Below are 16,162 nucleotides of genomic sequence, written 5' to 3' on the forward strand. Positions count from 1 at the left end.
GGCCCTTCTCCTTCCTCTCCCCACGCAGAACAGAGGAGAGGGAGGGGGCACTCGTTGCAGGCGTCGATCCGACGCCCTGAGGGACGGTGGCGGCCGGGGATGGGGACATGGGAGAGAGAGAGTCGAGGGGGTTCGACTCCCCCTCTTACCTCGAGCCAGGGTGGAGTGTGGAGGCGGCGCAACTGCGGCGGGCGGCGAGCAGCTCTGGCACACGCAGCGGCGGCGTTGGGGAGCAGGGAGGGGCGCTGGTGGTGGCGGAGGTGGCTGTGGGGTGGAGGAGTGGCGCGGGGGTCTATTTATAGGGCGAATGAGGCGGTGGAGCGGTGTGGGGCAGGTGGTGGCAGCCGGCGAGCGGCGAGGCGAGCCTTAATGGCGTTCGGCCGCGTTCGCGTGTCGTGAAGCGGTGTGCGGGCGGCGAGGCCGGCGCAGGGGTGACGGGACGTGAGCGGCAGCAGTGGCGAGCACAGGGAGGTGGCAGCGGCGGCTTGTGGCGTGCGCGTGGCGGCACTGTCGCTAGGTGACGGGCGGCGCGGCGAACACACGTGGGCGGGGCCGGGAGCAGTGGCGAGCGGGACCGGGGCGGCCGGCGAGCCGCGCGGTCACGCGGTGCGTGAGCGCACCCGCGCGTCGAGGCGGAGAGGAGCAGGGCTGGCGCTGGGCAGGCGGCCGTGGCGTGGCGCGGGCGTCGCGGCTCGGCGCACCGAGCGCCGCGTGCGCGCGTGTGCGTGCGCACGGGCAGGCCGGGGTGTCGCGCGCGCACAGGAGGGCGAGGCATGCGGGCTGGGTGCGTGCGCGCGTGCGCGCAGGGAGCAGGGCGTGGTGGTGAGCGGCGTTCGGGGGGCCGGGCCGGGCGTGAGCGAGGGCCGAGCGGCGCTCGGAGCGGGGCAGAGGAGGGAGAAGGAGAAGGGAGGAGGGAAGAGAAAGAAAAAGAAAAGAAAAGAGAAAATGGAAAAAGAAAAGGGAAAAAGGAAAATAAAAAGAAAAAGGAAAAGAAAGAGAGAAAAAGAAAGAGAAAGAAAGAGGGAGGGAGATCGTGCCGGCGCCGATCACGGAGGGCGGTCGCGCGTGGACGACAGGCCGCCGAGCGGCGCAGGATGGGACGGCGACGAGGAAAAAGAGAAGAAAAGATGGAACGGCGCTTGAAATCGGGTGTCGGGACGGAGATCTGACGGGACGGTTTCGGGGAAAAGGGCTCAGGGGTTTAGGAAGGTTTGAACTCAACGATAAAAAATTTGAAAAGAAATATTTTAGCGCGTGATTTAATTCGGTAAATTTTTGGGATGTCACAAACCTACCCCACTTAAAATGAATCTCGTCCTCGAGATTCAGCTGGCTCCTAAACATATGGGGAAACTCCTTCTTTAGAACGTCTTCGCGTTCCCACGTAGCTTCTTCTACTCCGTGTCTGCTCCACTGAACTCTGCAAATCCGTACTTCGGAGTTTCTTGTCCTCCTAGTGACTGTGTCCAGGATCTTGACCGGTATTTCCTAGTATCGTAGGTCTGGCTGCAGATCTATTGCTTCTATTGGCATGTGTTCTGCCTTGGGTACTCTCAAACACCTTCTTAATTGCGAGACATGAAACACTGGGTGTATATCCGTCATTTCTTCTGGTAGCTCTAGACGGTACGCTACTGCTCGAACCTTCTTCAGAACTTGGTACGGCCCAATGTACCGAGGGGCCAACTTTCCTTGTGCTTGAAATCTCCGAGTTCCCCGGATGGGTGAAACCTTGAGATAAACGAAATCTCCTGGGTTGAAACTTATTTCCCATCTTTTCTTGTCCGCGTAGCTCTTCTGTCGAGACTGGGCTGCTTTCAGCTTTTCTCGAATCTCAGCAACTCTTTCTTCTGCTTCCTTTATGAGTGCGGGTCTGACTAGGGCACATTCTCCCACTTCTGACCACATTAGGGGAGTTCTGCATTTTCTCCCGTAGAGAGCTTCGAACGGTGACATGCCCAAGCTTGCTTGGTAACCGTTGTTGTATGAAAACTCGACATAGGGTAAACTTTGCCCCCAATCCTTTCCATAGGTAAGGACACATGCTCTCAACATATCCTCCATGATCTGATTCACCCTTTCTGTCTGGCCATCCGTTTGCGGGTGATAAGCGGAGCTGAAATCCAATTTGGTGCCCATGGCTTTATGCAAACTTTTCCAAAACCTAGAGGTGAATTGGGTCCCTCTATCTGAAACAATTCTGCTAGGCACACCATGCAACTTTACTATGTTTTCCACATAAAGCTTTGCTAGCTTTTGTCCACCGTAATTTCGTACGGGTATGAAATGGGCCAATTTAGTGAGTCGGTCCACTATTACCCATATGGAGTCGTGTCCTTTCTGTGTTTTGGGCAAACCCACTACAAAGTCCATTCCTATCTCATCCCATTTCCAAACCGGGATGGGTAGGGGTCGTAACAATCCTGCTGGTTTCTGATGTTCGGCCTTGATCCTTTGACAAGTATCGCAATGGGCGACAAACCGTGCAATATCCGCCTTCATTCCTTTCCACCAATATTTTTGTTTTAAGTCCATATACATCTTGGTGGATCCTGGGTGGATGGAGTAGGCCGAGTTATGGGCTTCATCCATGATTATTTGTCGGAAGTCTCCTTTCCGGGGCACACAGATTCTATCTTTATACCATAAGGTTCCCTCACTATCCACTCTAAAATCCGGTGCCTTATTTTCTCTAGTATGTTTGCGGATCTTCATTAAATCCTTATCCGAACCTTGGGCCTTTCTGATTCTGTCCTCTATTATGGATTGGACGTTCAGCACGTGGCTGGAGCCTCGAGGGACAAAGTGCACATTCAATCATGCCATTTCCTCTCGCAGATGATCATCCTTGGGTCCATAGGATTTCCGGCTCAAGGCATCGGCTACCACATTAGCCTTGCCAGGGTGGTAATGAATTTCCACATTATAATTCTTAACCAGTTCTAACCACCTTCTTTGCCTCAAATTCAAATCTGGCTGGGTGAAAATATACTTCAAACTCTTGTGGTCGGTGTAAATCTCACACTTATTTCCAATCAAATAATGTCTCCAAATCTTAAGGGCATGCACTACGGCTGCAAATTCCAAATCATGGGTTGGATAATTCTGCTCATGAGGCCTGAGTTGGCGGGAAACGTATGCAACAACTTTCCCGTCTTGCATCAGTACACAACCCAATCCTTGTTGGGATGCATCACAATAGATGACAAAATCCCGATGAATGTCCGGTAGGGCCAGCACTGGGGCGGTCGTCAACCTATTCTTCAATTCTTGAAAACTTCTCTCACATGACTCTGCCCAGGTGAATTTCTTCTCCTTCTTGAGAAGCTCTGTCATGGGCCGGCCTATCTTGGAAAATCCTTCAATGAATCTCCGATAATACCCAGCTAATCCGAGAAAACTTCTGATTTCACTAACATTGGTTGGTTGCTGCCAGTTGGAAACTGCTTCGACCTTCTCGGGGTCCACTGCTATTCCTTCCGCGGTCAGAATATGACCAAGGAAAGCTACTTTCTCCAGCCAGAATTCACATTTGCTGAATTTGGCATATAGCCTATGTACTCTCACTTTTTCCAAAACTACTCTCAGATGTTGCTCGTGCTCCTGGACACTCTTCGAGTAAATAAGTATGTCGTTGATGAAGACTACGACAAAATTATCTAACTCATCCATAAACACCTTGTTCATGAGGTTCATGAAATACGCAGGTGTATTAGTTAGTCCAAAAGACATCATAGTGAACTCAAACTGCCCGTATCGGGTGACAAAGGCTGTCTTTGGGATGTCGCTTTCTCTAATCTTAAGCTGAAAATATCCTGACCTTAGATCAATCTTGGAGAAGTACTTGGCTCCTTTTAATTGATCGAAAAGGTCATCAATCCTGGGGAGGGGGTACTTATTCTTGACGGTAACTTCGTTCAACGCTCGGTAATCCACACACAACCTCATACTCCCATCCTTCTTCTTGACAAATAGGACTGGGGCTCCCCAAGGCGACGAGCTTGGTCTGATGAAGCCAATTCGTTGTAATTCTTCCAGTTGCTTCTTTAATTCCACCAATTCAGAAGCTGCCATCCTATAGGGTCTCTTGGCTATAGGGGCGGTTCCAGGGACAAGGTCGATAACAAACTCTATATCCCTATCTGGTGGCATCCCAGGAAGTTCTTCCGGGAAAACATCTGGGTACTCATTTACTACTGGGACTTCTTCCAAGGACTTGACTTCCATGCTAAACACCATTGGGCCTGATCCATTTACCCGGGTATGGCAGGTCACTCGTACTCCTTCCGGGTTTGTTAGGTGTACCACCTTGTCAGTACAACCTATGAGACCATTGTGTCGGCTTAACCAGTCCATTCCAAGGATCACGTCTATTCCCTTAGACTTAAGTATTACTAAGTCTGCTAAAAATTCTACCCCACTTAAATTGATCCTTACCCATAGACAACCTAGTTGACACTTAATGTCACCTCCAGGCGTCCGGGTTAATAGGGGTGTTTTTAGTAGTACTGTAGGTATGTTGTGCTTTTCCACAAAACTCGAGGATATGAACGAGTGTGATGCTACATAATCAAATAGTACTGTTGCAAGAGCTGAGCTGACTAGGTACTAACCGAGCACTACACCCTAAGCTCCTTGAGCCTCCTGCGCATTGATGTGGTTGACGCGGGCTCGTCCAAATGATTGATGGGGCTGCCTCATCTGCTGACTGTTGTTGTTGGTGTTGCCGTTGTTGCGGATGGGCACTCGGTTGGCACCTGACAGAACTGGCCTTGGTCCATTCACTGTATTGGAGAAGGCTGATGTAGCAGGCTTGTTCTTGGCATATGGGCAGTTAGCAATGAAATGCCCTGCCTCACGGCAGTTGAAATAGACCCTAGCATTGCTGTTGTTGGTGGTGACTTGGCTTGCATTGCTCTGCGGGGCCCTCATGGTGTTCTGGCTCCTGAGCTGTGTGTTAGGGGCCTGTGGGCCTGTCACCTGAGATTGAGTCCTATACTGAATTGGAGCCTGGGATCTTGGTGCAGTGTAGCTGAAGCTTCTTGGTTTCTGGAAGCGATCCTGCTGGCGGGACTTGCTTTCCAGAAACTTGCGCTTGTTATCCTTCCTTTCTTCAATTTTGGCCCTTTCTGTAAGAATCGCCTTGTTCATCAGAGTATTGAAGTCACGGTAGATCTGAGGGGTAAGCAAGGTCCGAAGTTCCGGGTTCAGTCCCTTCTTGAACATGTCCTGCTTCTTTTCATCATCGTTCACTTCTTCTGGTGCACATCGGGCTAACTCCATGAACTGATGGGTGTACTCTTCCACCGACATGCTTCCTTGCTGTAGTGCGCGGAACTCATCCACCTTGCGCTTCATGGTGGCCGAGGGAATATGATATCGGCGGAACTCCTTCACAAACTCTTTTCACGTGATGGTGGAGGCATCTTCGGCAGCGGCACAGTAATTTTCCCACCAGGCTAAGGCAGTCCCGGTGAGTTGGTGTGCTGCCAGAAGAACTTTGTCCCGATCTTGGCATTCAAACGGCTCAAGCTTCCTCTGGATCACACGAAGCCAGTCGTCTGCATCCAAGGGGTTGCTGGATCCGGCAAAAGTGGGCGGCTTGGTCCTCAGAAAAGCTGTCAGCTTGTCGTTCATGGTTTGCTCTCGTGGTCGCTTGTTACCGAGGGCATTGGCCAGTTTTTCCAGTATGAGAGTCTGGTTGTGTATTATCTGTGCTAGGTCCCCGAGGGGCGGTGGTGGTGGCAGTGGCCCTTCTACTTGGTTTTCTCCTCTGTCCTGGCTCACTTCCTGTTCTCCCTGAGGAGGGTTCTGTCCATTAGGATGCAGTCCCGTACCAGCGACTGAAGGGTTCGAATGCGGGAGGCCCTCGTAACGCTTTGGGAAGCCATCTGTAGATTGGGTAGAGTTTTTATGAGATTGGGATTAAGTGATGTTTAAGTTGTTTAGTTCGCATTTTTGAAAAGGCAGAATCTACCTTCTGCCGATAAGCACACAACTAACAAGCACACAAACATAGCAAACAACAAGCACACACAACTTTATTACCGTAAGGGAGGGTACAACACGGGGCAGGACTAAAATGCGTACTACACGTCCGGGTACAGGTTCACACTTAAGGTTACAACTTAAACCAAAGGGGCTGGAAGGGTTCAACACTAGGGTGGTGTCGGGCATTCTACTCGCGAGGCGAGCCTTCTTCCGGGGCGGAGTGTGCGAGTAGTCCTTGCTCGCCGCCGTCTATGTTTCCATTTTCCAAGGCTTGCGTATCAGCTTCTCTTTCACCGACGGCAGTAGAACCTTCGGGGTTCTCGGGCGGGGCTTGTGGGGTCATTATGAGTGGTCCCCATCCTATAACGGGTGTCCCGAGTAGAACATGGCCTTCCCCAATTGCCGGGACTGGGGTTCCACTTCTGGTCCATTCTTGCATACGCCGGTCTCGGGCTTGCCTGAGGCTTTCCTGAGCAACTGCTTCGCTGCTGACCGCGGCTGCGGTTCTTGCCTCAGCTTGGGCTGCTCGTATCTGTTGCAGTCTCACTGCGAGCTCTACTTGCTCGGCTCGATGGGTCTGCTCCCTCAGAATGTTGGCTTGCTCGTCAAAGAGCTTATCCAAGGAGGCTAGGTAAGTAGCCACTTGGTACAATGGGTCTTCTTCATGGCGACGCCATTCCAGACTTCTCATGCGTGCTTCCCAAACGGGGGTTCTGATGGCCGGCGGAAAGAACCTCATTGGTGTGGGAGCGAGGTGTCTTTCAAAAATCCAGCACAGGTAACGGAGCGCCTTTCTGACGGCCAAGGGATAGGTGTCTTGGTGCCTAAACCCTATAGCGGTCACTCGCCATGGCTGGATGTCGGGGTAGTGGTCAGTTCTGGCGATGACCAGGATCACCCTGCAGCAGTGGGTACCATGGTGCTCATACTCTCTGCTGTAGTACCTTGGGCATTCCGTAACACCAAGGCTTTCCAGAGCATTGATCAAGAGGCTGGGGAAGCCAGGTGCAGCTTGGCAATTGCCCTGGGTCCATCTTTCCTCAGCCATCTGAAAACAAAGATAGGGTGAACAATTTTGCACGAGTATTTGGATACAAAAGGGAACAGATGGTACTTATTATTTTAACATGGAGGGGGTACAGTTTCCATAGATACATGGCTATTAGGATAGGGTTCTAGCTTGGAGTGCTACTCCTATCATGGAGACTCTTCCTCGATCCTAATAGAACGCTTCTTCAGTGGAAGACACTGACCCATCACATCATCTTCAGTCTGAGTACCCTTATCCCAATGGGTTTCTTTGGGTTCTTCCTCTTCAGTCTGAGTGCCTATATCCCAATGGGTTTCTTCGGGTTCTTCCTCTTCAGTCTGAGTGCCTCTATACCAATGGGTTTCTTCGGGTTCTTCCTCTATCCACCCGCCTATTCCTCTGCGAGCCTCGTATTCTTGCATTTGGGCTTGTAGAGCGGCTAGGGAATATTCGGCGTGTGCGGCTCTTGTCCGTTGTTCCTCCAGTTTTTGGGTTGCCTTTTCTGCCCTGTGGATTTGTTGCTTCAATTGTGCCGCTTGCTCGCGGTAAAGTTCATCCAGGCCGGTGAGGTAGATGGATAGGTGGGAGACCGTATCTTCCGGGTCTTCTTCTTCTCTTCCGAGTCCTCTCATCCGGGCAATCCATGAGCGTCCTATTCCTTCAATGGGCGGGAAAAATCCCATAGAGGTCCGCTGAAGGTGGTGCTTGTAGATCACACGTAGACTTCGCAGGGCTTTCTGATCGGCTTTTCGGTAGCTGTCAGGGAAACGAAATCCAGTGGTAGAGATGAACCAGGGATCCACATCAGGGTAGCGGGTGCTCTTTCCCACGAAAATCATTACGTCGCACCGAAGAGTGCCCCTGGAGTTGTACTCCCGGTAGACATACTCTGGTGGTCCACCACTCCAATGCGTTCCAGGCTGAGTATCAATAACTTAGGAAGGCCGGGCTCTGCGTGACAGATTCTGCCAATCCATCCATTGTCAGCCATCTGGAACAAGGCAAGAACCAGTGGTGAGTATTGTGTGAAAGAAGGATTAAGGAAGGAAAAGTCCTAGTGTGAAAGGACCTGAAAAGGGTTTCGCTCCTAGGGTCACATCCTACGGCCAACCTACGGCTCTAATACCACCTGAACGTCCCCTATAAGAGAAGACTTAAATGTGATACCAACATCAGTCCCAGGAGGCTGATGACACATTTATTACATCAGATGGTTCATCACTGTACAACTCTACGCGGTAATGGGTAGTGAAGCGCCACTATCGCGAGGATTACAACTAAAATCTACACAACTACATTAACTACGAAGAGGGTCATCAGAGTCTTCCGCCATACGGAACTTCCTGCGGGTGACCCTATCCACAGGCAAGGCTGGGTGCAGGACGGTACCCTACTCGACGTCTTCGGGAACGAAGTCTGGATCCTCCTCTGTAAAAATTAAGAATGGGGTGAGTACAAATGTACTCAGCAAGTCCAACCACACCCACGGAGGGGGTATAAACAGAAAATAATGCACAGGGTAAATCAAGGATAAGGTTAGGGTTTAATTTGCGGAAAGCAATATTTTATGCAGGGGTTCTTTTGAAAGAAAGGATTTTCAAAACAAGTCTTTCTTGCACCGAGTAACACGTAGTGTTGACCCACACAGGATCCAAGTTTTAAGCTGCTACCGGGCTCCTCGTCCGCCGTAGCACACGGCACAACTGCCGGACACTTTTCCAAAACAACTCACGCCAACCCATCCATTCCCAGAAGAAACACTAGTTATGTGACCACACCGTAACTCGCCCAGTACTGTGGGCACGACTATTCGAATAGATTTTAACTCCGCAGAGGTGTGCAACTTTACCCACAATCGGGGTACCGCATCTCGATCACCTTAGTGTCGGTGCAGATCCCAACAAAGCCATTACCCACCTTAGCTAGACCTGACTAGCCATCACGGGATCCACCTAGGGGTTATTGACCTATCACAGAGGTTTTAACCGGGCATAAGTCACACAGAGCTAATCCCTTCTCCTTGATCACCCGTTGCTCTCAGCTCTCCTGATGGCTATCAGACTAACTAGTGGGGTTTATGCTAAGCCGTTGCCCATTCAACGGTCGAGTGGTTTGCACGATAGTGGAGTTAGGTGAGATGACACACCAACTCGGTCCTTAATTGTGACAAGATGGATATCTCCCTTCCTTGCTCTGCCACACAGGCACGAGCACACCAAATGGCAAATCACACAGAAATGCCATCCATCCCGTCTAAACCCATCTTTCGAAATTTCACATTTTTCCCTTCCCACAAACTCACACATTTTCCTTTATAAAACAAGTTGTATTGTGTATGAGGTCCTAAGCGTTCTAGCAGTGATTAACGTCCAAACAACACATTCAGACATTAATCTAGGTGGTCAAGGAATGGTTATAACAAATCAAGGAGTGGCTATCCAACCGTGTCTTCAGCAAGCAAAACATATGCAATTTTATAAAACAGGCCAATATGTTGTGTTTATAAAAACTAAGACAAAACATGCATCAAAGGGCGGGATTGAACTTGCCGCCTTCGAATCCTTCTGGGAGGTCCTAATCGAAGCAATATCCTTCGGGTTCGAGGTCGCGGAACTGGTCCTCGTCCGCTGGCTCGCAGTACTGTTCGTTGATGGGTTCTCCCTCGTTCACACCGTGATCTACGACGTACACAAGCAAGCACACAATCAGGAAAATGAGATAAAAGTTTTATCGTTGAGCTCGAATTGGAAACGATTGAGATATGGAGATAGAAGTTATATTTTTGGGCGATTTCCTAATGGCATGGCCAAAACTATGCTAAGAAAGGCGTGGTAAAGTTTCAGATCGATCAGAGCTATTTGGCGCATGAAATGATAGGCCGAAGAGGAGTTTAGGGCTAAATCAGAGTCCAGGGGCCTATTTCCAATTATTTCTAAGAGTGGAAGGGCCTGATCGTAATTTCTAGAAATATCCGGGACATACTAAACATGTGTAGGGGTTTATTTAAAATTAATTATATATGGTGGGAGGGTTTGTTTGCAAAAAGGGAAAACAGGGAGGGTCTTTTTGGAAAAAAGGGTGGAGTTCTTTAGTAAATATAGGAAAGGTGGGGGGTCTTTGGGCAAAATGACCTTCTCCTTCCTCTCCCCACGCAGAACAGAGGAGAGGGAGGGGGCGCTCGGCGCCGGCGTCGATCTGACGCCCTGAGGGACGGTGGCGGCCGGGGATGGGGACATGGGAGAGAGAGAGTCGAGGGGGTTCGACTCCCCCTCTTATCTTGAGCCGGGGTGGAGTGTGGAGGCGGCGCGACTGCAGCGGGCGGCGAGTGGCTCTGGCACCCGCGGCGGCGGCGTTGGGGAGCAGGGAGGGGCGCTGGTGGTGGCGGAGGTGGCTGTGGGGTGGAGGAGCGGCGCGGGGGTCTCTTTATAGGGCGAATGAGGCGGTGGAGCGGTGCGGGGCATGTGGTGGCGACCGGCGAGCGGCGCGGCGAGCCTTAATTGCGTTCGGCCGCATTCGCGTGTTGTGGAGCAGCGTGCGGGCGGCGAGGCCGGCGCAGGGGTGACGGGACGTGAGCGGCAGCAGTGGCGAGCACAGGGAGGTGGCAGCGGCGGCATGCGTCGTGCGCGTGGCGGCGCTATCGCTAGTCGACGGGCGGCACGGCGAACACACGTGGGCGGGGCCGGGAGCAGCGGCGAGCAGGACCGGGGCAGCCAGCGAGCGGTGCGGTCACGCGGTGCACGTGCACTTGCGCACCCGCGCATCGAGGCGGCGAGGAGCAGGTCCGGCGCTGGGCATGCGGCTGCGGCGTGGCGCGGGCCTCTCGGCTCGGCGCACCGAGTGCCACGTGCGCGCGTGTGCTTGCGCACGGGCAGGACGGGGCGTCGTGCGCGCACAGGAAGGCGAGGCGTGCGGGCTGGGTGTGTGCGCGCGTGCGCGCGGGGAGTAGGGCGTGGCGGCGAGCGGCGTTCGGGGGGCCGGGCCGGGCGTGAGCGCGGGCCGAGCGGCGCTCGGAGCGGGGCAGAGGAGGGAGAAGGAGAAGGGAGTATGGAGGAGAAAGAAAAAGAAAAGAAAAGAGAAAATGGAAAAAGAAAAGGGAAAAAGGAAAATAAAAGGAAAAAGGGAAAGAGAGAGAGAAAAAGAAAGAGAAAGAAAGAGGGAGGGAGATCGCGCCGGCGCCGATCGCGGCGGGCTGTCGCGCGTGGGTGACAGGCCGCCGAGCGGCGCGGGATGGGACGGCGACGAGGAAAAAGAGAAGAAAAGGTGGAACGATGCTTGAAATCGGGTGTCGGGACGGAGATCTGACGGGACGGTTTCGGGGAAAAGGGCTCAGGGGTTTAGGAAGGTTTGAACTCAACGATAAAAACTTTGAAAAGAAATATTTTAGCGCGTGATTTAATTCGGTAAATTTTTGGGATATCACAGAGGTGGACTAGCAACATGTCTGGGTTTGTCCTAAGGAGGATGGCCCACATTGTGATTGAGGGTGGTAGGACTGACAAGACCTACAAGGATAAGGATGTTAATGCAGTAGCTAAGGCTCTAAAGGAGTACAGTGGGTTGCCTGTTAATCCAACTCAAGTGTACAATCACTTGAGGAAGTGGAAACAGAAATGGTCTAAGGTTGCTAAGCTCAAGGACCTTAGTGGGGCAATATTTGATGATGATGTGCATGCCATAATGCTAGAACAGGACCACTATCTTGGTCATTGCAAGGTATCTCATTCAAGAAAACATTGTCTGAAGCATTCTCTTCTTAATTTTGTGCTCTCTTCTTAATTGTGCCCTCTCTTCTTAATTGTGTGCACTCACTACAGACCACCCTAAGGATGCTGAGTACTTGAATACTCCAATCAGGTTCTACACTGTGATGGAGACTCTGTTTGCTAGCACCTTGGCTACTGGTAGGTTTGCCTTAGGATCCAATGAACATTTGGGGGTGAACAATGCTGATAGTGTGGCTGCTAAGCTGGAGGGTCAAGACTTCTCTTGTCCTACCTATGAAGGCAAGGCCACAGCAAATACCTTTGACTTTGCTGAGGGTAGCAAGGCCACAACACCTTTGTCACAGAGTGTTGGTGGTAGGAGGAAGAGGGGCAATTTCAGTGAGGAAGAGATGCTAATGATGACCAACATGACTGATGCTGTCAACAATGTTGCCAATGCTATGCTGAAAACAGGTGCTGCACATGTTGACCCAGACCTCTACCTTGCTGTCATGGAGACACCTGATTTCTCCACTGAGGCCTTGATTGTTGCCCACACTCACCTCCTTGAGAACAAAGCAGTGGCAACTAGTTTTGTGAACATGACAACCCCCCACAGGGCCATATGGCTTCAGACCTACCACGCCAAGAACTACTACATGTAGTTCTGTCCTTGTTTGGCAAACTGGCATGGAGAGGGTTGATTATTGAGAAGTTATAGTTTCTCCACTTCCCTCTCCAACTTTTGGCCTCTCTTTTGGGTTCCACTTTGGCTCGATGATGTGTATGGTAGATGGCTGACCAGCACCTTTTGGATTTAGTTAGTGGGAAGGTGGCCAACTAAAGCAAGTCTATTTTGACTCACTGAATGTGGGCTGAACTCTATTTATCCTGCCTAATGTATTGTAATGTAGCCTCTGTTGGCTAGCTGATATGAACAGCTGTTATATTTGATGATCTGAGGCATTTCTGTTGTTGTTTTGAAATGGCCGATGATGCATAATTTAGAACTGATGTGCACTGATGTTTCCTATTAGCTGAGGCCATTATTTTAGAACTGAACAAAACATTTCATCATGTCTTGCTATTCATTTCTGTTGAACTGCCATAGTTTGCTCTTCAATTCAGTTGGAGTTGATGCTGGTTGGGGTTGGGCTAGGCTGGGTGCTGAGAATCAAACACAAAAAAAGTTGGACCAGGCTCTGCTGATTCAACACAATCAAACAACCCCTCTTGGGCCATCGCAGCCAGGCCACGGCTGGCCTGGGCCTGGCTCGCCGGCCAGGCCTGCCAGATGCAAGAAATCAAACATGCCCTTGGCCGTTCGGATGAGCTAGATTGGCTGACTGGCTGGGCTGATTGGCTGGCCACCATGTGCGTTTGAGGAAGAGCTGAAGAGGGGATGGAACACCTTGGTCTGCAAGTCTTGCACGCATGGCGGGCTAAATAAAGTCTATTTACAAAACCTCTTCAGGGATGGATATAACTTTTCGCGATGAATCTAATGACAGTAATTAATCCATAATTGACTAAAAGTTACATCAATCTCTAAAAAAGTTTTGCAAATAGATTTTATTTAATACTCCATGCATGTGAGATTCTTTTCTCGAATTATGTGCACTAGGAACGCCTAGTGCGTTCCAAACAAGGCCATGGTGGACTCGGAGTCAATGCGTCCACCGCGTGCAGTGCGGTCTGAACTCACGACCAGGTATGGCTGGGCATATTACCCGAAGCCCGAAACCCGTACCCGAAAAACCCGAACCCGTATCCGAAAAACCCGAACCCGAAAAGTCCGACCACTATTTCGGGTAGCAAACTCCGGTACCCGAAATTATTACGGGTAATTCGGGTATTAAATCCCGGTACCCGAAATACCCGAAAACCCGAAGTGCCCCGTACCAAAATCTGTCTCAGAAGAAAACGGTCTGTTCGGATGGGCTAAAAGCCCTGGCTGGGCTGATTCTTGCTGGAGTGATAAGCCCAGCCGTTCGGCTGGGACGGAGCAGCCGAACGGCTTACACGTCCGCCCGACTCCCTGTAAAAAACAAAAGCGTCCGCCCGAAGGGGCCTTCATCCCGTCATAGCCCCCCTCCTCCCCCGCGTCCCGACCACCCAAGGCTAGGGTTGGGGGCCGCGCCGCCGCCGGCCGGCCGTCCTGTCCCGCGGCGCCGTCCGTGCACCCCGACGCCGCCGGCTTCCCTCCCGCCCCGCACCGCTGTCGTCTGGGCCGCCCCGCGCCGCCGTCGTCTCCATCGGCGAGGTCCGCCGCTGTCTCCATCGACGAGGTCCGCCGCTGTCTCCATCGACGAGCTCTGCCCCGCCGCCGTGGACTCCCGCCAGAGGTGCTCACTCGGGGCATTCCATTTCTTGTTGCGTTCCACCACGGAGAAGCACCTGCCGTTTCTTGAAATGTTTAGCTACTCGGCAAATCTTTTTATTTTTGGACCTAAATTTCTTGGATCGAGCTATCTTAGACTCTGATCTTAAGAATCCCATGCAGTTAAACTGTGGTCTGTCCAAGGTGCAAATTATGTTTTTCTATCTCAATCTTAGATTGAGCTGTGAGCGATACAGGAAAAACATGGTCAGAGAATGAACAAAAATATTGTGATGAATGGGTATCAGGTCAACCTTCCTTATGGGGGAACCCTTCCTTATGCTGTTTCCAAAACCTATCACTTATACCAGTGCAGATATAATTTATGTCTTGTGTACAAACATGTAGTGGATAAACCTAGAGGCTGTATGTTTGTCATGCCAATGCAGAGATTGTAGGCTGACAATGTACCCATCCATAATGCTCCCATTAGTATTAGCAGCTCTTATTTCTTTTCATTGTCTGTTATTGATATGGTAAACATCTGCTATTTTTCTTTGTCCCCTGCTTAGTAACTAAAAGCCCACTTTATCTGTTTGATGCAGGAGAAGCTTTATGAATGGATCTTGAGGCAGCACGAAAACGGTTTGAGGCTGACAGTTGCTGATATAGCCTCCCACATCCAGGTAAGTTTGCATTAGTCCCCTTTTTGTATTGCTATCCAATTGGAAAAAGGGTCTCTTTGGATTTAAATCACGGGATAAAAACTTGGATATATTGCCAATTCATACATCATGTAAAGTACTGAAATATGTGCTAAGCTATGCTCCCTACAATTAATGAACAATGATTTACGATGGATCAGATAAGATAAACTTACTGTTCTTAAAGACTTACCTACTGGCCTTTTCCTAACCACTTGCTATTATTTTCGCATACTCACATCTCCAGCCAAAGCATCCTAGCAGACAGTTACACCATTGTTTTTCCTTTTCCACTCTCATGCAAGTGAAACAAGCTTATGGCTTGGATATGCTGATAAAGCAATGAAAATGCAAATTATTATGAACCGGATGATCTTTGCTGTTACTTCTTCTTAGTATGGGGTAAAAGATGCAAATTTTTTTGGGTCTCAGGTCTTTTGACTGTTGAGCTTCAATTGATGTTTGATGCAGATATGCTAATTTGCGGAGAAGGCTATCAATAGATCCCCATCTTTCCAACGATGAAGAAGGTGCCCCTGACTTGATTGTGGAGAATCCACTCTCCCAGATCCGCCGACAGACGTTGGTGCTCGATCATTGCTTACCCGATTTGTCTTTATACCATATTACATGCTTCATATTAGAACCTATATGCCCTTTGTTCCTTTCAGATTTGATCTACTTCGAGTTCAGTCAGCCCCTGGCCAACGTTGACCATACTGGCAGCCTCATCTACTTCCTCGTGCTCCCCCCCTCAAGCCAAGCAGTACAACATCCTTTCAAGACGCGCGAAGCCAACTGAGCAGGCAAGTGTCATGTCCATTACGTACTTATGCCATCTGCTTACATTCATTTGCATAAGATCCATGTAGATAATACAAACAAATGCCAAACCTTGGTACAGATGTCTCGTGATCGTGCTAATTGGGATGACCGTAAGTTGTCCCTGATGCTTGACCTAGTGGCTAAGCAGAAAGAACTATGCCATTGGGGAGATAAAGGCCCTACCTCCATCGGCTGGACTAATATTTATCGTTCCTTCAACGATTCCACTAAATTGGGATACAGCAAGAAACAGATCCAAAACAAGTTCAACAAACTCAAAAGATTGTACTTCAACTGGCGCGACGGGCGCAAACACACTGGGCTAGGCCGTGACCCGGAGACCGGTGAGGTGGCAGTTGACCCCGTTTGGTATGCGGCTATCCATGGGGTAGTAGCTTGGACCTTATCCTTCAATCCACGGTAATATGAGCCTGTTCCTATTAACTGATTACTAACATGTCGAACCATGCCGCACGTGCAGGAAAGTTCCGAACTTCCTGGTGAGAAGTACAAACGTCCGCCATTCTGTGAACAATTGTTCTCGATTTTCGGACACACCCCCCGTGATAGGGGCGAGTTGGTTTCCGCT

General features: G+C 50.6%; 1 protein-coding gene and 1 long non-coding RNA gene across 2 annotated transcripts; both read left to right on the forward strand.

Annotated features, from left to right (window-relative positions):
- The first annotated feature begins 107 nt into the window (after positions 1-107).
- LOC120640076 lies at positions 108-12,389 on the forward strand. Its single transcript, XM_039915968.1, has 3 exons — positions 108-260; positions 11,444-11,733; positions 11,834-12,389. The coding sequence occupies exons 1-3, from the start codon at positions 108-110 to the stop codon at positions 12,387-12,389; spliced, it is 999 nt and encodes a 332-aa protein (XP_039771902.1).
- A 1,490-nt stretch (positions 12,390-13,879) lies between these two features.
- Positions 13,880-15,554, forward strand: LOC120640755. Its single transcript, XR_005661980.1, has 3 exons — positions 13,880-14,730; positions 15,220-15,330; positions 15,420-15,554. It is a non-coding gene; the product is annotated as an uncharacterized LOC120640755 (long non-coding RNA).
- The last annotated feature ends 608 nt before the right edge of the window (positions 15,555-16,162 follow it).

This window comes from Panicum virgatum, chromosome 7K (genome assembly GCF_016808335.1).
Source record: "Panicum virgatum strain AP13 chromosome 7K, P.virgatum_v5, whole genome shotgun sequence".
Classification (NCBI taxonomy): Eukaryota; Viridiplantae; Streptophyta; class Magnoliopsida; order Poales; family Poaceae; genus Panicum; species Panicum virgatum.

Bases quoted from the DNA above. Each gene is read 5' to 3' on its own strand.
- LOC120640076 (XM_039915968.1), top strand. From the start codon at position 108: ATGGGAGAGAGAGAGTCGAGGGGGTTCGACTCCCCCTCTTACCTCGAG. The intron at 261-11,443 runs GTGGCTGTGGGG...GGGATATCACAG, and splicing joins GGGCGCTGGTGGTGGCGGAG to AGGTGGACTAGCAACATGTC. The intron at 11,734-11,833 runs GGTATCTCATTC...TGCACTCACTAC, and splicing joins CACTATCTTGGTCATTGCAA to AGACCACCCTAAGGATGCTG.